The sequence below is a fragment of the Rhinopithecus roxellana genome, chromosome 6 (assembly GCF_007565055.1).
Source record: "Rhinopithecus roxellana isolate Shanxi Qingling chromosome 6, ASM756505v1, whole genome shotgun sequence".
Lineage (NCBI taxonomy): Eukaryota > Metazoa > Chordata > Mammalia > Primates > Cercopithecidae > Rhinopithecus > Rhinopithecus roxellana.
Window position 1 is genome coordinate 34492583 of NC_044554.1, and position 24103 is coordinate 34516685.

The window sequence follows — 24103 nt, forward strand, 5'->3', positions numbered from 1 at the left end:
GTGGATTTTAGTGCTTTCCTGAGGCACAAAAATACCAAGTTCATATATCAAATGATCAGTAACAGCAGTTTCAGTCATTCATGTAAACTTACATTCAACGTTGTTGAATGCCTCTTTTGGCAGTGTAGACTTTGCTACAGAGAAAAGGGCCATTGGGTTATCCAAATTATTAGCTCCTTGCTATTGACATCTTACTGAGTTTTACCATGAACCAGGCTCTGAATCTCTTAAACTGATGCTCCGTCCAGGTGGAATGAATGAATGAGCTAATGTCCTGCATTTTGATGCTTGTCTGCTCTTCTTTAGAGTCATCTCAAATCCTTTTCTAGTTCATCTTTACCTTAACACAATCTGGACTGTGATCACTGCATTTATTACAATTAGATTTTTTTTCACTCGAATATAGAAACCTAAAATAATAGTGACTTGTACAGAATAGAAGTATTTTTTTTTTTTTCATTTTTGCATCCCCAGCACCTAATTCAGGGCTTGACACTTATTACTTGAAATAATAAATGCATTACCTTGCCCGATTAAACTTCACTGGTATAGTGATAACAAAGCAGGATTTCTTAAAGCTTAGTCCATGGACCACCTGTGGTAGAATAACTTGCTTGTAAAATGTAGATTGCCATACCTAATGCCAAGGGATAGAATTTGAAAGGTGTAGGACAGGGTCTAGAAATTTCCGTGTCTTATAAATTCCTCTGGGTTATCTAAGAACCACTGAGAAGGAAAAGAAGGGAGAGGAAGAAACTGATTTGCAGTCTCAAAACCTTCTAATAAATTCTCATAAAGTAGTGGCAGGGGCTCTGTTTCCAGTCCTGGCTCCTGAACTCCTGGTAGGACCTTTTGCTTCTAGGAGTGCTCTCCGGAATTAAGGCCAAGATTAGGAAACGGCTTAAAAGTTGATTCTTCACTTGTGTAAAATAAGATTTGAGGCAGGTAGTGAAGTGCTGGAATGGAGGAAGATTCACAAAGTCATCAGCAACCCAGGCTCCTTTACTGATGCCCTGGTTCTTATGATCCAAGGTGGCTGCTAGAATTTCATTCAATGAGTCTATCAATTCTTACTTGCAGATAGCAGGAAGGAGAAAGGAAAGAAGTAGAAGACAAATCCCCGTTTATTTTAAGGAGACTTTCCAGATATTACATAGAAACTACATACATCTAAGAACTTAGCCTTATGGACCACATTTTCCCACAAGGTTATTTTTTTCTTACCTGACCCAGTAAAATGAACAAAAAGACCCTTCAGGATTCTATTACTAAAGAAGAGGCCATTACTGGTTTTCACCATAATCGTTCATTCTAAATCTGCCCAAATAAACATCCTGGATTCTGTTGACCTCTTGGCAAGTGATTTTGCCAATTCTCAAAACCAGCCATCATCCCCATCCTGTTTATGCCCACTCCTATGTCTCCTCCTCATAATCAGTGGGAAAAGTGCTAAACTTATAGACAGATATGATATCATATTACCTTTTAGTTAATTCCAATTAGATTTCTATTTTTAAAATTGTGGATTGTCATATCCTGTAATCTGTTTTTTATAACAGTTGTTTTAAAAATGTTCCATATTCCACTGTAATTCTCCCCTCATACTTTATTTTACCTTGTTTTAAGTAGGGGTAGGTGCAGACTGGGCACAGTGGCTCACGCCTGTAATTCCAGCACTATGGGAGGCCGAGGTGGGTGGATCACCTGAGGTCAGGAGTTCAAGACCAGCCTGGCCAACATGATGAAACCCTGTCTCTACTAAAAATACAAGAATTAGCCAGGTGTGGTGGCGGGCACTTGCAATTCCAACTACTGGGGAGGCTGAGGCAGGAGAATCACTTGAACCTGGGAGGCAGAGGTTGCAGTGAGCGAAGATGGTGCCACTGTACTCCAGCCTGGGAGACAGAGCGAGACTCCATCTCAAAAAAATAATAAATAAATAGGGGCAGTTGCAGTGGCTCACGCCTGCAATCCCAGCACTTTGGGTGGTGGAGGATTGCTTGATGCTGGGAGTTGGAGACTGCTGCTTACAAAAAATAAAAATATTAGCTGGGCATGGTGGTGTGCACCTGCAGTCCCAGTTACTCAGGAGGCTGAGGCAGGAGGATCACCTGTGCCCAAGAGTTTGAGGCCACAATGAGCTATGATTGTACCACTGCACTCTGGCCTGGGTGGCAGAGTGAGACCCTATCTCTTAAAAAAAAAAGAGACATTCTCAGTTTTGAGGCACATGATGTGCCTTCATGTGCCTCAGTCTCAGCCCTTTTTTTTCAGTAGGAGATACGCCTTACAGGTGGTGGTGGTGGGGTGGGGGGACATGCCATTTCTCTTGACTGCTGTTCAGAGCAGTGCCTGAACAAGGCGTGCTCTGAAAATAACCTGTTGAAAGAACAAACGGATAATTTCTCTTCTTCCTCTTACTTCCCTCCCCTATTTAGGATATAAGATTTTTTCTATATTTAAAATATTTTATCTTTGTTGCATTTTTTTTTTCCATTTCTCACAGTTAACTTTTTATATTTTAAGGAAAGGTGACTATTCTTCCGTCTTAATCATCTCCTGACTGTTCACTAATCCCTTGGTCACTTCACTATCTTGAGTCTCCCTCTATGAATTTTAAGATTTTCTTTGAGATCCCTCTCCCCTTGGCCTCTTGTTCAATCTCCTTGACATTTCTGTAGCATGCTATGTTATCAACTGCATGTTCTTGGAAATACCTTCTTATCCTTCTGCCTTTATGGGTTTTCCTTCTGTATTTTCTCTGTTGACCTCCTTCGGCTCTCTTATCGTAGGAAAACACAGTGTCTTTGCTTTCATCTTTATTCTTTTCTCTCTTTGCCCTCCCATGCTTTGTGCAGTAGTATCTCAGTGGCTTGCCTACTCTTTTACCTTCAGCTATGATCTCTATATGGATTCCCAAATTATATAAATTGTGTTTACTACTCATTACTGCATCACTCTTTGTAGATGTTGAGATGCCTCAACTTAAATTCCTGTGTTATCTTAAACATTATGTTTAAAATTACTGATGTTAGTATTAATGTCCTATGATCAAATCATTAGGGCATTGCTTCTGAAACTGTTCACTGGAGTAACCCTAATGAATAAGGAGAGAGCAGCTGCTTGTGAACTGTTTTTCTTGTCTAGAAAGCCCCTTCCTTTATTCTTTGCATCTTCTTTCTCTTTGTAAGATCAAGTTCAAAAATCTACATTTCACAAAACTTTCTGGGATGACACCAGACTTTATTGGCTTCTTAGCCTTTGAACTCCCGCTATACTCATGTGTCGATTTATCTGGCACTCCTCCTGTGCTTCTCTTATATTGTATTTTGAATAAATCATCTTTATTGTAAGTGTCTCATCTCACAGCTTGTAATCTTATCCCTGTTTGTACTCCCAGTGCCTGGTATACAATTGGCACTTAATAATATTTGCTATGGGCCGGGCGCAGTGGCTCAAGCCTGTAATCCCAGCACTTTGGGAGGCCGAGACGGGCGGATCACGAGGTCAGGAGATCGAGACCATCCTGGCTAACACGGTGAAACCCCGTCTCTACTAAAAAAAAGAAAAATACAAAAAAAAAAAAAAGTAGCCGTGCGACGTGGCGGGCACCTGTAGTCCCAGCTACTCGGGAGGCTGAGGCAGGAGAATGGCAGTGAACCCGGGAGGCGGAGCTTGCAGTGAGCTGAGATCCGGCCACTGCACTCCAGCCCGGGCGACAGAGCGAGACTCCGTCTCAAAAAAAAAAAAAAAAAAAAGAAAAAAAATAATATTTGCTATGTATGATGGCATACTGTTTTTATTTATTTATTGTGTTCCATTTCTAACAGTGAGATTGCTTAAAAAACAATTTTTCTTAAACATTTTATTTTTCACAAATGAAATGGAGGGTGCTTGGACTGAACCGAATGACAGATTTTCAATACCTGATTGTACTTTGCTTTGCACTATTTTAAGTACATTATAAAAGGTGTGGAATGATTGTCTCAAAAGAAACTTTTCTTCATCTTTATCTTTGGCGTGTCATTAAAAACCTGGAATAAGAGAACCATAAGAAGACCTAGTAAGATTTGTGAAAGCACACAGGATTTTGCTTTGGAAAGTCCAAAATCGGGTAAGGGTGGAAGGAAAGAAAGAGAGAAAAAGAATATGAATGAATATGAAAATACACACCCACTAGACCCCATACCGTTTGGTAAATAAGGTCGGGGTGATATAAAACCAGATAGGTAGAAGGTAGTTGTGTCAAAGTAGTGGATATGTTGGAAGGATGAGAATTCATATCAAGAACATTTGTACTCCTCGCCCCCTACAAAAAGTTTACCCAGTTGTTTCTATGATACATTGCTCAACAATATGGTAATGTGACCGATATACTAAGTAAAGTAGGACCTGTTAATGTATGATGCCTTTTAAAATTAAGGTATGGGAAATTCGCTGTGATTGAACTTTAGCTCTCTGTATACTGAAAATCTGGACTAGTAGGGTATGATTTTAGACTCATGTAAGGGGAACAAAAGACTCAGTTCACTTAGGTATTTTATTTTGCTTTCTTTTTTTCTCTAGGGAATTTGAAGTACTGCCTTGTAATTCTTAATCAGCCTTTGGACAACTATTTTCGTCATCTTTGGAACAAAGGTAATCTTAATTAGCATTTCTATTTCTTTGCTTGCTTTCTTAATTTGAGACTGACTAACATGACTATTAAGTACCCTGAAACCTGACTAAAAAGTGGAATTCATAATATGGTGATTCAATTATTAATGATTGGAATAATTTATTGTTGCTTCTCTGTTAAACTGTTTAAAAGTGATTTCCAAAGCATGGACCCCCAAGGATGGAATACCGTACTGTATTTCAGAACTACAGTGTGGATATTAAGCCTGAATCCTCAACAAGTATTTGTTCAAGTGTAAATTATTTTTGGCACCAGTGATAGCAGAAAAGCATCCACATGCCTCATTTGTTGCAGCATCCAATAATAAGATATCTTCAGGGTGATCATATTTGCAAAACCAAAAATGAAGATGATGCTAATATGTAAGAACCTCTTGGGGTGCTGAAAAATATAGTTAAAAATGGGATAGTGTCACAGAATGGATACTGTTGGAAGGTTTTGTGTAAGAAACAGGCTTTATTAAGTGTTTATTTACATTATTCTTTAATTTTATAGGATTACCTCTAGGTTGGAAAATAATGTTCAATATCATTTGCTGTTTTGAATTCTTTTTTTTTTTTTTTTTCTCCAAAGGAGCATTTTCATTGAGTTGTCAGTGGAACTTTTAGACCAAGGTAGATAGGCAGAAGCACTTGATTCTTGACGCGTTGATGCATATTTTTGCTATTCCTGATTGCCTCTTATCATCACAGAACTCTAGTATTCTCAACATTATGTTTATGTTTCTTTCTTTTTTTTTTTTTTTTGAGACGGAGTCTCGCTCTGTCGCCCAGGTTGGAGTGCAGGTGGCCGGATCTCAGCTCACTGCAAGCTCCGCCTCCCGGGTTTACGCCATTCTCCTGCCTCAGCCTCCCGAGTAGCTGGGACTACAGGTGCCCGCCACCTCACCCGGCTAGTTTTTTTTTGTTGTTGTATTTTTTTAGTAGAGATGGGGTTTCACCGTGTTAGCCAGGATGGTCTCGATCTCCTGACCTCGTGATCCGCCCGTCTCAGCCTCCCAAAGTGCTGGGATTACAGGCTTGAGCCACCGTGTCCGGCCGATGTTTATGTTTCTTAGAATGCAAACCTCACATGTGAATAAGCTCACATCTGTAGTTGAGATAGTTGTGATAGTAGAGGGAATAAATCATCACAAGTGATTTTTGTATAAAGAACTTTGTCTAATACGATTACAGTGGAAAGTCTTGGTGTTCTAAATTGAACTATGTTTAAGTTAGTCAGCTTAAAATTTCACATTATAATTGTACAAACATTTCTCTCAAATTAACACCCCACTAATTAGGTAGTTATTCGAATGGCTGTAGTGTCTTTTGTCACTGTGTCTCTAGTGCCTAGTGCAGTATCTGTCACGTAATTGCTATTAATGACAATAAATGAAAGAATGATTTTAGTATGGCTTGTATTGCTAGAAAATACTAAAACTGATCAGGCACATCCTTTCTTTTTGAATTTGTTGTATCAGATTATATATCATTTGGGGAGAGTGTGAGTGACTGTTTTATTGCAAACATTAGAAATAGACAACCATTGATCCAAACCGTTGGAGACATTGAATATTCAGAGCTACATCTAAAGAATTCTGTTATATTTGAGGGAGTTGAGAGTCTTAATTTTGCACATAGTGTGAACGATGTAGATTTTTGAGCCAACCGAAGTTCCTCATTTCATTAGTTTTTCTATAAGGATCAGTCTGTACCTGAAAAAAACTAAAGGTATCTGAAGTATCAGATATACTGAAATGGCTAGTTAATTCTCATTTCCAAAATAACTTGTCTTTTTTAGGTTATTGAGATGTTAGGTTCTTTCACATATATGCTAGGATAATCCTTGGTGTTCTGGAGCCTTTAACCATTGTAAGAAGCAGGCCTATTGATAAATACTAAAGAGTAGGTTTTTTGTGATTCTCTTAACAGAAGCTGTGCTTTTTTATATTTGTAGTATCTCCTTTTGTGTTTCTTTTCTTCCGAGTAAAGGCAACAAAATAGGGAAGTATTGTGCTTGACTTGTTAATCTTAACATAGGAAAGGCTTAGGAAATGTATAGGGCAGCATTGAGAGTTTGGAGAGGAGACAGTATTATGGGTTGGGGTATTAGCAAGTATGAAGTGGCTTGAGGGTGCTGTCCGCATTACCATTTAACCCATGTGCTCAACATTTTCTGTAGCTTCTGTTCTATGATACAAAGATTTGTGAAGAGCTGAAATCAAGGGATGAAGACTGGGCTGTTAAAATTGGTGAAAACTTCAAAATGCAGAGGAATCTGAAGAGCGTTGCATAGTATATAAGACTCCTGCATAAAACTGGCAATTTCACTTTATGTCAAGGACTTCTGTTAAGTAGGTGTTTCCTGAGATTCATTTCAGGGGAAAGACTATGTTGAAAGTTTATCTTAAAGTTTTTACCTGCAATGGTTAGGTGATGTTTTTACCAGCGGCGAATCCGTAAGGGTCTGCAGCAACCTGATCCTTGCCTGCTCAGGGAAAGAATTCAGCTGAGGGGCAGAAGTAGGTTTAAGGTAAAGGGAGAGACTGAGGCAAGTTTTAGAGCCAGAGTGAGAGTTTATTAAAAAGTTTCAGAACAGGAGCAAAAGGAAGCAAAAGTACACCTGGAAGAGGGCCAGGTGGGTGACTTGAGAGATCTGAGTGCCCTGTTTGGACCTTGATTTGAGGTTTTATACGTTGTTATAGTTTGGGGTTTGTGTTTCTTCTCCCCTGATTCTTCCTTTACGGTGGGCTGTCTGCATGCACAGTAGCCCAGTGGTCCAGTGGCCTGCCAGCACTTGGGAGGGGCCACGTGCTCCTTGTGTTTACTGAAGTTGTGTGTATGCTCTTTTGAGCCGCTTTTCCCTTACCAGTCAAGTATTCCTAGAGGAAGGTCATACACCAGTTAAACTCCACCATTTTGCCTCTTAGTGTGCATGTGAGCCCACTCGCCCAAATCCAGAGACCTTGTAAGGAAGCAGCTCATTACCGGCTCCAGATGTTTTCTATCTATTGGGAGATTGCCTTTCCCTGGTGCCGGCTGCCACCAATTATTTTAGAGAAACAGTTTAACAATCGCCCGACCATCACCCATGGTCCCCTGACATTCCTGGGGAGGGGCCTTCTCCTGCCGTGCTCACGTCTGCCTAACTACCTACTCTAACAATATAAGTTATGAGATTTAGCTTAAATGCCTAAGGAGGGAGTTCAAGGGAGATTAAAATTATGGAAGTTTTAATGTATTTTCTCTTTTATACATCATGAAGTTTGGTGATTTTCTTGGTTAGAAGTCTTGGAGCATATCTCTCTACCTGTTCCAGCATTTTCTACTTTTGGTTTGATGATAAAATAAGTACTTAGGTAGGTAGATAGGTAAATAGAAAGATGGGTAGATAGAAGTAGAGTTAATATCTAACTTTTCTGTTAATACCGGAGGTTATTGCTGTTTATGACTTGCTATTGGTCTTAGATTTACTAACTTTTTTTTTTTTTGAGATGGAGTCTCGCTCTGTTGCCGAGGCTGGAGTACAGTGGCACAGTCTCGGCTCACTGCAACCTCTGCCTGCCGGGTTCAAGCGATTCTCCGGCCTTAGCCTCCTGAGTAACTGAGATTACAGGTGCGCACCACCATGGCCGGCTAATTTTTGTATTTTTTAGTAGAGATGGGGTTTCACCATGTTGGTCAGGCTGGTCTTGAACTCCTGACCTCGTGAGCCACCTGCCTCAGCCTCCCAAAGTGCTGGGATTACTGACTTGAGCCCCTGTGCCCAGCTACTAACATGTTTTTTAAAAATTTTTTGAGTCAGGCTTTCTTATTTCAGGAAGTGTCTTTCTCTTCCTGAAATATGTGATAAGTGCAAAAGCAGAGATATGTATGTTAGATATGTATGAAGGGCCCTGCCTATTTCTTGTAGGTTAGTTATTCTCGATTGGGGTCACAACGCTAACAGTGTTCTCAAATTAGTAGTGGAGATCTCTGTGCTACAAAACATCATGAAAAACAGACATACTGGAATAAGGTTATATTGAGTGACTGTGTATGAGGTTTCTAGGAGTTCAGCACATACCCTCATTGTTAGCATGTATTCACAGCCTTTCCCCACTTTTTCCACATGATTTACAGAACAGTGGTGATCATGTTAATTAGATTACGATTAGATGATCAGATTCTTTTACTGTCATCCTTAAGATCACACCAGGGTATGGGCAGCATACTTATTTTCATTGAAACTGAAGTCATAAAATATTTGACATATCAGACAGGTCTTACAGATGAAGGAAAGGCACAAGTGGCATTAGTGAATTAAAGTAGAAGCAAGGTCTTTGGTTTTATAGCATTAGTTATGTTCCATTTGTTATTGACTGACATTAGTTGAGACCCTTCTGTGTCAGGCATTGGGCTGGTTGCTAGGAACGTGATAGTGGCTAGAATTGAGAGTTGGAGTATGTAGGTGCAGCCTGTTCCTGTGACTGCATGTCCGAAACTCTGTCCAAGCCACAAGTGATTAGAATGAACTAGCCATGCCCCTGCTTCTTAAGAATTGATAGTATTGTAATAGTTGGTTAATTGACTCTACTTCATTCATTTCCATATGCTTTTCTTGAAAACAAAAACACTCTACCTAAATAGTTTTTAATAGACTAAATAGACTTGCTGCAGTAATTATGCAAATTTTGTGCTAGTGATTAGTATTGGCATTAGATTTGTTTTAAATGAGGTAGAAATCTGCTATAAAGCACCTTACTTCAGTTGTAGTTTTTTTGTAATAAACTCTTTCCTTCTTAAATTATGCACCCCAGGCTTTCTGTAAGCCTCTTTTCACTTGATTATTTTAAGTTAAATACAACCAACTTTATATTATGTAAAGTTTTATGTCCTGTAAACTTTATATTAAAGTTTTCCTTTATCTTTCCTTTTTCATTCTAATTTCTTTATTGTGGAACCTATTTATCTCACTTTTGGTGTCTTACTTGTTTTTTTCTCATTAAAATAGAGAAATCAGATAGCTGTCACTTTTACGTGTAGATTGGTTGAATAGATAGTTACACTTTAATATGCTTGTATCATTTGCTATTTTAATCCTGTTTTATCTATTGTATGCATTATTCCTGTTAGAGGAATTTTAAGGGAAACATGTTTTTTGATGATAACTTTGAAATTTTGAAATCACCTTAAGGTGATTTCTTTAAGCTGACCCTGGAAGGGCCAGTCCCCACAAGAATGCATATCCAATATAGTTTTTTCCTTTGGCCTCATCTCCATGACTACCTCTTCCTGTGTATTTAATGATTCATCTAAATAGAGCTGCCATTTACTTTTTTTCTGCATAAAATAGACTTTTACTTATTTATATTGCAGACTTTCACCCATCCTTTAAGGTCCAACTCAAATGCCACCTCTTCTGAAAGCTTCCTTAGCTTCCCCAGGTAGAGATAGATTTTCTCAAATGTCACCTTGTCTTTCCTTGAGAATGAACTTCTTGAAAATGGATACAAAGTGCTTAGCTGATGGTGTTTTCTTAGTTCTTGTGAGACTGGCCTGGTAGCTATTGTGGGTCACCCTGACACTTGGGGAAGGTCACTGCCTGTCTTTGATGCAGCCAAAGACAGGTCCTGGAAATCCTCTTGCGCTGATGTGGACCAGTTAGCAGGCTGCAGGCACATGCTAGTGCCTCCTCGTGGACTCTCTTTCTCTTTGTTTCCCCAGGATTCCTCTTTGGTCTTCAGTCTCAGTTGGGTCCCTTTTGTAATTCTGCTGAACTTGAGCTTTGTCACTCACATTTTTTTTTCTCTGCTCTATGATTCCTCTGTACTTATTTGATACTTCCTGGTATACCCAATCAGAACTGATATTTTCATTAATCTCTCCTTTCATTATAGTGCATGTGCAAAAATGTATTTTTGTGTTTTTTTTGGCTTTTTGGCTTCATGCCTTTGACAGTTAAGATGCCAGTAAATGTATCATTTGAATATATCTTCTTTGTCTATTAAGATATTATGGTAGTGTGCATCTTTTAATTATAGAAGTATATCTAAGTTAGCAGTACCCTTGTCTTCTGACATTATTGTCTAAAAGAGATTAGTCATATATTGGGTCCTTTTTGTTACATAACTTGTTTATGAGAACTGTAGATTAACTTTATGTATTTATTTATGTATTTATTTATTTTTGAGACAGGGTCTCACTCTGTGACCTAGGCTGGAGTATAGTGGCATGATCACAGCTCACTGCAGTCTTGACCTCATCAGCTCAAGCAGTCCTCCCACCTCAGCCTCCTGAGTAGCTAGAACTCTAGGCATGTATCACATACGCAGCTAATTTTTATTTTTTTGTAGAGGTGGGGTCTCCTCTGTTGTCCAGACTGGTCTCAAACTCCTGGTCTCAAGTGATCCTCCTGCCTCAGCTTCCCAGAGTGCTGACATGATAGGAATGAGCCACTGTGCCCAGCCATTAACCTTAATTTCGTAAATATAAATTCTTTAGTTTTTCGTTAGATTTTCATCTTTAATTATAGAACCATGTGTGCATTTTTAAAAGTTAAAACCTCACAGTTTGGTATAAAAAATGTCAGTCCTCATTAACTATATATAGAATTTTTTTTTTCTTTTTTGAGATGGAGTTTTGCTCCTGTTGCCCAGGCTGGAGTGCAGTGGCACAGTCTCGGCTCACTGCAACATCCACCTCCTGGGTTCAAGTGATTCTCCTGCCTCAGCCTCCTCAGTAGCTGGGATTACAGGCACCCGCCACCACGCCCAGCTAATTTTTGTATTTTTAGTAGAGACGGGGTTTCGCCATGTAGGCCAGGCTGGTCTCAAACTCCTGACTCAAGTGATCTGCCCACCTTGGCCTCGCAAAGTGCTGGGATTACAGGTGTGAGCCACTGTGCCCAGACCTATTAACTGTTATTTCTGTCATTATCTTTGTTTTATGCTTTTAATTTTTCTTTTTCAGTATTTCTCATGAAATGATTTTTAAATGTAATTTCTGACAGGTTAATAAGTGAAATACTACTACAAACTGGAAAAATGCCCCTGAATTGGTGATTGTAAGACCGTGTGACCGTGTGTGCTTCATGGCAGTTAGTATAGACATTTCAACTGCCTGTTTTACTTCATTCTTTATGCCATTTAGATCTCTGTCCAACTGGTATGTCAATTTTTAATGTATCCAAAAAATCACTGCCAAGTTTATATGGCTACTTAAGTTTTCTTTTTTAACACCGAACATTTTATGTATGTTTTTTCAGTGTTTGCTCCATGTTTAATTCACTTGCGTATACATACACACACAGATATACAAACACAGAGAGACACACACCGTTTTATCTTTTGTCTGCTTCAGTGAAGTGGGCCTGGTGTGTGGATAATTTGAGGAGTTTAAGCACATTGCTAATAATTATCCTTGCTAGAGAGGCTAAGTAGTATCTTTTGTGATGCTGTACCCTCAGTGAAAGAAATTAAAATAAAAAAAAAAACGAAACAAAGAAGTCTATTTCTATACTAACCAGGTGGTGGGCTATTACATAAAACTAGAAAGTGTAAGTAGAACTTCCAAACAGACAATTTACGAGAGATGAAGTCAACATTGTGCATTTCTTTTCTTATAGTCGTTGGTGTCCAGTTCTTTAGACGGTGTGGTATCATTCTCCCAATCAAAATGCTTGGGTCTGAAATGCCCTTTCCTGAAACACAGACATCTTCATTTTTAACAAATACTTACTTTCCTGGTAAAATATTTGTTATGGAGAAATTAAGGTCTTTTCTCCTTGGTGATTTTTTTTTTTTTTTTCTTTCCCTCTCGTAATATACATTTAGTTAGTTTTAAAGACATCTGAAAACATAGGCGTGGGAAAGCAGTCAGAGAAACGTGGTGGGGTTCACCTTTGTTTTTTCCCACTTGCATAGTGTATAGTAATATATGGAAACAGATATTTTTGCCCTGCTGTACTGTAAGCTCTACATAATGTTATATGTTGGATAGATATTATTGTTCCTCCTATGTATATTTAAATTGTCATTCAATGTTGCTTCTCTTTTGTAATAATTTGTTCCAAGATTGATTCCTTCTAGAATCTTATTTTTAAGATAATGCTTTTAATTGAATATAGGTGAATTAAAGAACATTTACACTGAGCTTTTGTGTATGATTATAGATTAAAAAATAACTTGAACTTTTTTAATAGTCCTAGTTCTTGGGGGCAGCTGAGGCTTTTGAGTTTTCGGTTTTACAGTGATAGCTGCTTTGGGGTCTATGGAAAGAAACGTCCATGGCGCAGAAAAGATCATGAGGGAATATAACATGCTCTCCTCCCATCATGCTACCTGACTTCAAACTATACTACAAGGCTACAGTAACCAAAACAGCATGGTACTGGTACCAAAACAGAGATATAGACCAATGGAACAGAACAGAGCTCTCAGAAATAATACCACACATCTACAACCATCTGATCTTTGACAAACCTGACAAAAACAAGAAATGGGGAAAGGATTCCCTATTTAATAAATAGTGCTGGGAAAACTGGCTACCCATATGTACAAAGCTGAAACTGGATCCCTTCCTTACACCTTATACAAAAATTAATTCAAGATGGGTTAAAGACTTAAATATTAGACCTAAAACCATAAAAGCCCTAGAAGAAAACCTAGGCATTACCACACAGGACATAGGCATGGGCAAATACTTCATGACTAAAACAGCAGCCAAAGCCAAAATTGACAAATGGGATCTAATTAAACTAAAGAGCTTCTGCACAGCAAAAGAAACTACCATCAGAGTGAACAGGCAACCTACAGAATGGGAGAAAATTTTTAAAATCTACCCATCTGACAAAGGGTAAACATCCAGAATTTACAAAGAACTTAAACAAATTTGTAAGAAAAAAAATCAAACAACTCCATCAAAAAGTGGGCAAAGGATATGAACAGACACTTCTCAAAAGAAGACATTTATGCAGTCAACAGACACATAAAAAAATGCTCATCATCACTGGCCGTCAGAGAAATGCAAATCAAAACCACAATGAGATACTATCTCACACCAGTTTGAATGGCAATCATTAAAAAGTTAGGAAACAACAGGTGCTGGAGAGGATGTGGAGAAATAGGAACACTTTTACACTGTTGGTGGGACTGTAAACTGGTTCAGCCATTGTGGGAGACAGTGTGGCGATTCCTCAAGGATCTAGAACTAGAAATACCATTTGACCCAGTGATCCCATTACTGGGTATATACCCAAAGGATTATAAATCATGCTGCTATAAAGACACATGCACATGTGTGTTTATTGTGGCACTATTCACAATAGCAAAGACTTGGAACCAACCGAAATGTCCATCAATGACAGACTGGATTAAGAAAATGTGGCACATATACACCATGGAATACTATGCAGCCATAAAAAAGGATGAGTTCATGTCCTTTGCAGGGACATGGATGAAGCTAGAAACCATCATTCTGAGCAAACTATTGCAATGACAGAAAACCAAACACTGCATGTTCCCACTTATAAGTGGGAATTGAACAATGAGAACACTTGGACACAGGAAGGGGAACATCACACACTGGGGCCTGTTGTAGGGTGAGGGGAGCGGGGACGGATAGCATTAGGAGAAGCACCTAATGTAAATGACGAGTTAATGGGTGCAGCACACCAACACGGCACATGTATACATATGTAACAAACCTGCACGTTGTGCACATGTACCCTAGAACTTAAAGTATAATAAAAAAAGAAACATGCTCTCCTCCAATTCACTGGGAGACAGACATTTGAAAGTCTGGTCTACGTTCTTTCTGTGTGTAGAGTTTACATGTGATGTTTGGACAAATTGAATGGGGTGGCATGGGAGAAACCATGGGCTGAAACACTTATTTATGCTGGTAGAAGAGGAACTGTGGGGAGAAGAAATACTCTATTTTTGAACATGTTCAAAAGAACTGAACAGCGTGCACTCTTTGGCATATCTAGTGGCAGAATCTCTATGAAAGTAAAATAGTCATACCTTTAGGTAAGGCTTCTTTGTTATCTAACTAGTTGTCACCAATGTGGCTTTTAGGGATTTGCTCGTTACGAGTACATGAACAGGCAGACTGCCATGTACATTTTTATCATTTAAATGCATCCAGGCAGAGATGCAGGAGGTCACTTCACCTGGAAAATGCTGGACTTTAAAAGGATATCTGAATTTCATTAGGATGATCTGGGAGGCATCTGTTCTAGGATTGAGTAGCTTTAGTCATTAGAATTGGAATTCTGTAATAGTTCAGCTATTATAGTTGTATTAAAGTACCAAATTGACATTATTTGTGTCCATTTCTGTGTTTAGTGTTTCATAGAACTTATGCTTTGAGCACATTTAAGTGAACATTGAGCCAAAGATCTGATGAGCAATTTGCATACTTGGTTCAGGTCCATTGAACGAAACAGTTATGTACAAGCTGTAGTTTCTGTAAATAAGGCTGGCAGAAAAGATGTATTTGAGTCACACAGAAATATTTGGGAGACTGCAGAAAGATTATTTAAATGTATAAGACATTTTAATATATTAGTGGTACAGAAGAAAATATTTCTTTATATGAGGCCAGAGGTGAATTCTATTCCCATCCCCCAAATGATGGCCCATTTCTATTGAAATCAATATTTAATCATTCTACGTATTATCCTACAAATATTGTGAGATTTAAAAACATCTCTGTGCTACCTTCTTTCCCAGGATTCACTCAGACGAGATGGAATGACTTAATCTTTGTGTTTAGTGCCACTTCTGGTCATATTCCTCTACCACAATTAAATGGTATCTCTTCCTTTTGAATTTACTTCATCCACAAGCTTCTTACCATTAACTACCACCATGTTTTTCAGTAAATTACTGTCTTAGAATTTATCTCTGAAATATATTAATTCATTAGTTAATTCATTCAGCATTTGACTAATGACTGTTATGAACCTACTACATTTAACAGTAGCCAACACAGATAGTACTTATCATGTGCCAAGTAGTGCTCGAAGAGCTTTGCTTGATTAACTCACTTAATCCTTTGTCACCCTTGTGAGATCAATACTGTTATAATACTAATTCTACAGACGAGTAGACTGAGGCGCTGTAAGATTGAAAGGCCGATTTTCATTCACACTTCTAGTAAATGGAAAAGCTGGGAATTAAACTCAAGCAGATAATTCAAACAGTGTAAATATTTGTGTAGTGTGTGCCAGGCATATGTATGTTTGGTGACTTGAATGTCAGTGTTAAGGCTTATGTGATTATGCCCTTAGCTCATAGACAAGGAGGGAGGCAAAGTTTTTCTGTGAAAGCCAGATAGTAGATATTTTCGGCCCTGCAGGCTGTGTGGTCTCTGTCACAACTCTTCAGCTCTGCTGTTACAGTGCAAAATCAGCTGTACAAAATCCCATCAGGCCTGCCGTACAAGAGCTCCTGAAGGAAGCACTAAATATGGAAAGGAAAAGCCGATACCAGCCACTGCAAAAACATACAAAATATAAAGACTATCGACACTATGAAGAAACTGCATCAAGTAATGGGCAAAATAACCAGCTAGCATCATAATGACAGGATCAGATTCACACATAACCATATTAACCTTAAATGTAAGTGGGCTAAATGCCCCAATTAAAAGGCACAGACTGGCAAATTGGATAAAGAGTCAAGACCCATCAGTGTTCTGTATTCAGGATACCCATCTCACTTGCAGAGACACATATAGGATCAAAATAGAGGGATGGAGAATATTTACCAAGCAAATGAAAAGCAAAAACAAAAAAAACAGGAGTTGCAATCCTAGTCTCTGATAAAGCAGACTTTAAACCAAGAAAGATCAAAATAGACAAAGGAGGGCATTACATAATGGTAAAGGGATCAACATAACAAGAAGAGCTAACTATCCTAAATATATATACACCCAATACAGGAGCACCCAGATTTATAAAGCCTGTTCTTAGAGACCTACAAAGAGACTTAGAGTCCCACGCAATAATAGTGGGAGACTTTAACACCACACTCTCAATATTAGATCAACGAGACAGAAAATTAACAAGCATATTCAGGACTTGAACTCAATTCTGGACCAAGCAGACCTAATAGACATTTACAGAACCCTCCATCTGAAATCAACAGAATATACATTCTTCTCAGCACCACATCATACTTATTCTAAAATTGACCATATAATTGGAAGTAAAACACTCCTCAGCAAATACAGAAGAATGGAAATCATAACAAACAGTCTCTCAGACCACAGGTCAATCAAATTAGAACCCAGGATCAAGAAACTCACTCAAAACCACACAATTACATGGAAACTGAATAACCTACTCCTGAATGACTACTGGGTAAATAATGAAATTAAGGCAGAAATAAATAAGTTATTTGAAACCAATGAGAACAAAGACACAACATACCAGAATCTCTGGGACACGGCTAAAGCAGTGTTTAGAGCAAAATTTATAGCACTAAATGCCCACAGGAGAAAGCAGGAAACATCTAAAATCAACACCCTAACATCACAATTAAAAAAACTAGAGAAGCAAGAGCAAACAAATTCAAAAGCTAGTGCAGAAGAAAAGAAATAACTAAGATCAGAGCAGAACTGAAGGAGATAGCAACACAAAAAAACCTTCAAAAAATCAATGAATCCAGGAGCTGGTTTTTTGAAAAGATTAATGAAATAGATCGCTAGCCAGAGTAATAAAGAAGAAAAGAAAGAAGAATCGCATAGACACAGTAAAAAAAATGTTAAAGAGGATATCACCACTGATCCCACAGAAATAGAAACTACCATCAGAGAATACTATAAACACGTCTACGCAAATAAACTAGAAAATCCAAAAGAAATGGATAAATTCCTGGACACATACACCCTCCCAAGACTAAACCAGGAAGAAGTTGAATCCCCGAATAGACCAATAACAAGTTCTGAAATTGAGGCAGTAATTAATAGTCTACCAACCAAGAAAAGTCTAGGACGAGACGGATTCACACCCGAATTCTACCAGAGGTACAAAGAGGAGCTGATACCATTCCTTTTGAAACTATTCCAAGTGGTAGAAAAAGAGGGACTCCTCCCTAAATTATTTTATGAGGGCAGCATCTTCCTGATACCAAAACCTGGTAGAGATACAACAAAAAAAGAAAATTTCCGGCCAGTACTCCTGATGAACATCAGTGCAAAAATCCTCAATAAAATACTGGCAGACCGAATCCAGCAGCCCATCAAAAAACTTATCCACCACGATCAAGTCGGCTTCATCCCTGGGATGCAAGGCTGGTTTAACAGACACAAATCAATAAACATAATCCATCACATAAACAGAACCAATAACAAAAGCCATATGATTATCTCAATAGATGCAGAAAAGGCCTTCGATAAAATTCAACACCCCTTCATGCTAAAAACTCTCAACAAACTGCGTATTGATGGAATGTATCTCAAAATAGTAGCTATTTATGACAAACCCACAGCTGATATCATACTGAATGGGCAAAAGCTGGAAGCATTCCCTTTGAAAACTGGCACAAGACAAGGATGCCCTCTCTCACCACTCCTGTTCAACATAGCATTGGAAGTTCTGGCATAGGAAGAGAGGAAGTCAAATTGTCTCTGTTTGCAAATGAAATAATTGTATATATAGAAAACCTTGTTGTCTCAGCCCAAAGTCTCCTTAAGTTGATAAGTAACTGCAGCAAAGTCTCAGGATACAAAATCAATGTGCAGAAATCACAAGCATCCATATGCACCGATAATAGCTAAATCATGAGTGAACTCCCATTCACAATTGCTACATAGAGAATAAAATACCTAGGAATACAACTTAGAAGGGATTTGAAGGACCTCTTCAAGGAGAACTACAAACCACTGCTCAAGGAAATCAAAGAGAAACAAATGGAAAAACATTCCATGCTCATGGATAGAAAGAATCAATATCCTGAAAATGGCCATACTGCCCAAAGTAATTTATAGATTCAGTGCTATCCCCATCAAGTCACCATTGACTTTCTTCACAGAATTAGAAAAAAACTACTTTAAATTTTATATGGAACTACAAAAGAGCCTGTATAGCCAAGATAATGCTAAGCAAAAGTAACGAAGCTGGAGGCATCACACTACCTGATTTCAAATTATACTACAAGGCAACGGTAACCAAAACAGCATGGTAGTGGTACCAAAATGGATACATAGACCAAGAGAACAGAACAGAGGCTTCAGAAATAACACCACACGAGTACCACCATCTGATCTTTGACAAACCTAACAAAAACAAGCAGTGGGGAAAGGATCCCCTGTTTAATAAATGGTGTTGGAAAAACTGGCTAACCATATGGTAGAAAACTGAAACTGGACCCCTTCCTTACACATTATACAAAAATTAGGATGGATTAAAGACTTAAATGTTAGACCTAAAACCATAGAAACCCTAAAAGAAAACCTAGTCAATACCATTCAGGACATAGGCATGGGCAAAGATTTCATGACTAAAACAGCAAAAGCAGTGGCAACAGAAGCCAAAATTGACAAAGGGGATCTAATTAAACCAAGGAGGTATTGCACAGCAAAGGTGACTCTCATCAGAGTGAAGAGGCAACCTACAGAATGGGAGATAATTTTTGCAATCTATCCATCTGACAAAGGGCTAATATCCAGAACCTACAAGGAACTTAAATTAAAAAGAAAAAAAACCAACCCAACCAAAATGTGGGCGACGGATGTGAACAGACACTTCTCAAAAGAAGACATTTATGCAGCCAACAAACATATGAAAAAATGCTCATCATCACTGGTCATTAGAGAAATGAAATCAAAACCACAATGAGATACCATCTCACACCAGTTAAAATGGCAATCATTAAAAAGTCAGGAAACAGCAGATGCTCTGTTCTAAAAGCATTTTATTTGCAAAAATAGGTAGAGGAGTGGATTTTGGCCCATAGTCCATAGTTTCCTATCCCTTAGTCCATTTTAGCTACCAGTCAGTACCTCCTATCTGGAATTTGGATATCTTTCTGGAAAACTGTTCCACCTTCAGTGTCTCAGGATCATATGTTTCTCTCTTTGACTGGTAGATCATTATCTCCTGTTCTTTCATACTTAGTGATTCTGCTCCTAATTTTTATTAGTGCATTCAGATATTTAGTCTGTACCAATTTTCCTAGTATGTTGATTGCTATCTGCTTTTATTCTGACCCTGATTTTAGTGATACTATTTATCGTATGGTAATTCCCTACCCTCTTACTTCTCTATCTTTTCTAGCATCTGAATAGCCTGAATTATCCCTTTACCTTCCTTACCATTTCTCATTCATGAACAGGCTTACCAAGTCGGCTAGTGGAAGTCATGCTATGCTGCCAACTGAGGGCATATAGATTTGATATTTAATGACAACTGAATTCTCTTCTATATCATCATATGCACCTCAATTGTAAAAATATTGTATATCTTCTGTAACAGCTATAAATAGGGTGAACTTTGAGGAATCTGTTGGAGAGGATAAAGTGTTTTGTTATTGCTCTTAGTTTACAAATAAGTGTCTTGCTTTAAAGCTTGTAAACTACCTGACAAAAGACATTGTCCCTGCTTTACTAAAAAGGACATTATCTAATGAGAGTTTTTCTCCTTACCTAAAAATGTGTTACCATACTGTTCATTTTCCAGTTTTCTCTCATTTGTACCCATCTTTTTCTTAGTGTGGTTTCTCTTTTCTTCTCCTTTCTTCTTTCCTTCTCTCCTCCTTCTCATTCATTTTTTTTCATGCTTATGTATTTTGTCTCCTTCTCTGTCACTTTTTCCTGTCACTAACTGTTCACATATGCTCTCATATACATGCAGATGCTTTATCATTTGTTCTGACCTCTTCCTCCAAAAGTGATAGTAAATAATTAGTTTTCTGGCTAATTGTTATAAAAATGGTTATTATTTAAGGCTTTTCACATTTTTATTTCTTTTCTATAAATATTACTAATGCATAGCTATTATAATAATTATTAGTAACAATTTTCATTTCATGGCACTTAGTGGCCATGCCTGATTTCTTCATGAAACTGAAATGAAGAGTAATAACAAATGTATAAAGGATTGAAAGATTACAATTCAGAAATATATCTAAGATGATATCGACTAGTTATAATTATTAATACAAATTTTACCTATCCCTTCTTCAGAAGTGAGAATGTGATTTCCTGACTCTATTTTGGAGCTATGAGTTGTTTTACCTACTAATGAGTCATGAAAAAGTTTAATGGGGTAAGCCCAGTATTTACAAAAAATGGAAATTGAAGACTAAAAGACAGTGTATCAGGAGTGAGGATAATTATTGTTTCTTGAAACATACATGCATATGTACCTATAGTTACACATAGACATTTCTGTGGGTGATGAAAAATGTGTATAGGTTATGATTAATCACTGGCATGTTTATTAATAATAACCATAGTAGTCACTATGTATTGAGTGCTTGTCACTCTGCTAAAGCACTCTACATGCAAGTTTGAATGTAATCACCTCAACAGTCTTATGGAATAATTTTTATTTATTTATTTTTGAGACAGAGTCTCGTTCTGTCGCCCAGACTGGAGGGCAGTGTCCTGATCTCGGCTCACTGCAAGCTCCGCCTCCCGGGTTCACGCCGTTCTCTTGCCTCAGCCTCCTGAGTGGCTCAAGCCTGTAATCCCAGCACTTTGGGAGGCCGACGCGGGCAGATCACAAGGTCAGGAGATCGAGACCATCCTGCCTTACATGGTGAAACCCCGTCTCTACTAAAAATACAAAAAAAAAAAAAAAAAAAAAAAAAAAAAAATCAGCCAGGCGTGGGATAATTATTACAATTATTCTTACTTGTTAAATGAGAAACATTGAGTACAGAGATAACAGAGCTAGAGAATGACTGAAGCCAGACCTCTCTGCTTTAGAGCTTCAGCTCTTAGTGGCTGCTTCTTGCATATATACTTTCCTCCTTTTTTTTTAAGGGGATAAGACGCTTTTCTAGAAACTGGGAAGCCTAAGTGTGTTTCATGGAAATACTCCTAACTTATAGGACACTGAGTCCTCATTTGCACGTTCTCTTAGGGGTCTCAGTGAACATTCCTCCTAGCAATAGCTTTAAATTTCAGACTGTTTTTCCTATTTAACAGATCATTAGTTTCAAAACTTACCATTTGTAAAGGAATATTCCAGGCATTCTAAATCTCTTTTATATTAAATGTTATGTCATAACAAATATAAAACAAACATTTGAAAGTAGTAAAAAGACGTCTGAATGGAAATATTCACAGCCTTTTCTTTTAGAGTGAGTAAAGTGAATGAATCTCAGCTAGCTAGCATTGAACCATCATTTTTCATAATCACATTATGTGTGTGTCTAATCCTTCTTGTGAAATTTTATACCCTTATACATTTTTGTTTTGTTTCAGTAATCACAGTATCACAGGACATTAAAGGACTTTATGCTAAAGTCTCAAGAGCTTAATATTTTAAGTGAGTTTATAAATCTGCTTTACTTCCTAATTCCGTGATACGGTGTATGAAGAGTTTTGCTTGATGTTTATAAGAGAAGTCATTTTTTAAGTGCCAAGCTTTATAGTATAACATTTTAAAAATACGTTTCCTGAGAGACAAAAATGTTTCCATTGTTTTATTGTTTTTACTCAATATTTTTTGAGCACCTTCTGTGTCAAGCAGTATAAAAAGTCTGGAGATAGCACAGTGAGAAAGACACAGGTCCTGTTCTTAAAGGGCTTACAATCAACTGTGTCACAATGTTCTTTAATGATTCAAGGGTATTATTTAGAAGGCTTCTTGCCAAGTTGAGAAATGCTCAACTCTCTCTTCTCTATATAAGCATGATCTCAAAGGGCCTTTTCATTTATAAGCCTGGTGCCAGGTTTTCTTGTAGGCAGTCTCAATCTTATCTTAGTACTTTGTAGCTCCAATCAATTACTGTTGGACATTGAACCTTCCCTTAGAATTATGTTATAACTAGGGTCTGATACTGGCCCCTCTTTGTTTGTAGAAGAAATTTTGCTGACTTCAGAAAACAGTGGAAATATCTCTTGTATTACATATTTTTTTGATAAAATGAGAACTTAGGGAATATATTTTGGACACCTGAAACAGATATAGAACAAAGTATGGATGATACAGATTAAAGTGGGTTGTTTTGTTTGTTTTTTGAGACAGAGTCTCGCTCTGTCACCCAGGCTGGAGTGCAGTGGCGCGATCTCAGCTCACTGCAAGCTCCGCCTCCCGGGTTCATGCCATTCTCCTGCCTCAGCCTCCCGAGGTAGCTGGGACTACAGGCGCCCGCCACCATGCCCAGCTAATTTTTTGTATTTTATTAGAGACGGGGTTTCACCGTGTGAGCCAGGATGGTCTCGATCTCCTAACCTCGTTATCTGCCTGCCTCGGTCTCCCAAAGTGCTGGGATTATAGGCATGAGCCACCGCGCCCGGCCTAAAGTGGAAATTTAAATAACTCACCTATCTATGGTTATTTGGGCATCAATCTGTTGCCCTTTATATAGATAAGAATTTGCTTTTCTTGTAAAACATCAATTAGGATTCATTGAATTACTTTGGGACTATCACAAACTTTAATGAAGGTATTCTGTAGGTCATTGCACAGTAAGGCCAACCTGCTCCTTCATAGGATGTAGTCGGCTGGTAGTGTGATAGCCAGCCCCATTGCCCTAGATTTGTTCACAGAATGGTAAATAAGAGATTATAGTTGCCACCATTGGCAACCGTAATTTAAAGAGCTAGTAAAACTCTTTTAGTACTAGGTATGATCACCGAGAGAAAAGAGGATGTTTTAGATGTGGGGCACAGTAGCTTTTAGACAAAGATTTGTATATTTTTATAAAAGAAGGATTGTTGCCATGCATACTGTTATTTTGTGGGGTTTTTTTTTGTTTTTTTATTTTTATATTTTGAGTTTTTGATGTGGGAACCTGCATATGTATATATATACCTTTAATAAAAATGTTTAAGATATGTGACTTGCTTTTGAATATCATCATTAGAAAAACAGCCTACCTTTTCCCCCTGACTCCTGCCATGTTAATGCAAATATAAACATAAACATTTGAGTTTTATGAAGTAAATAGACTCATTGGTTTGTCCTTCAGGAAAAGAAATTCCTCATACTGTCTAAGGATGGATATAGGTCAGTGAAATCAGCCAAGATATACTCATCAAACCTCTTATCTTTTCAAAGTTACTAGTCTTCCTCTGTCTCTCTCTTTCTTTCTCTACAACTTAGATAGTAAAGGGGAAAAACTCAGGGATGGTGGTTATCTCCTCTCCAAGAAAACATAATTAATGTAAGAAAGAATTTAATATTATAAAGTATTTTATTTTGAAATTTTTTACCTTTACATTTAAATTCATCTAGATATAAATGGTCAGTGTTTAAAACACATTCCAAAGTTATAGTAGA

At 37.9% G+C, this 24103-nt stretch overlaps 1 protein-coding gene across 1 annotated transcript in view; it reads left to right on the forward strand.

Annotated features, from left to right (window-relative positions):
• TPK1 (thiamin pyrophosphokinase 1) overlaps positions 1 to 24103 on the forward strand; it is a 407155-nt gene that overhangs the window by 71419 nt on the left and 311633 nt on the right. The window contains exon 3 of the mRNA XM_030933176.1: positions 4567 to 4638. Coding sequence (XP_030789036.1) covers positions 4567 to 4638 — 72 coding nt within the window. The remainder of the gene's footprint in view (positions 1 to 4566; positions 4639 to 24103) is intronic.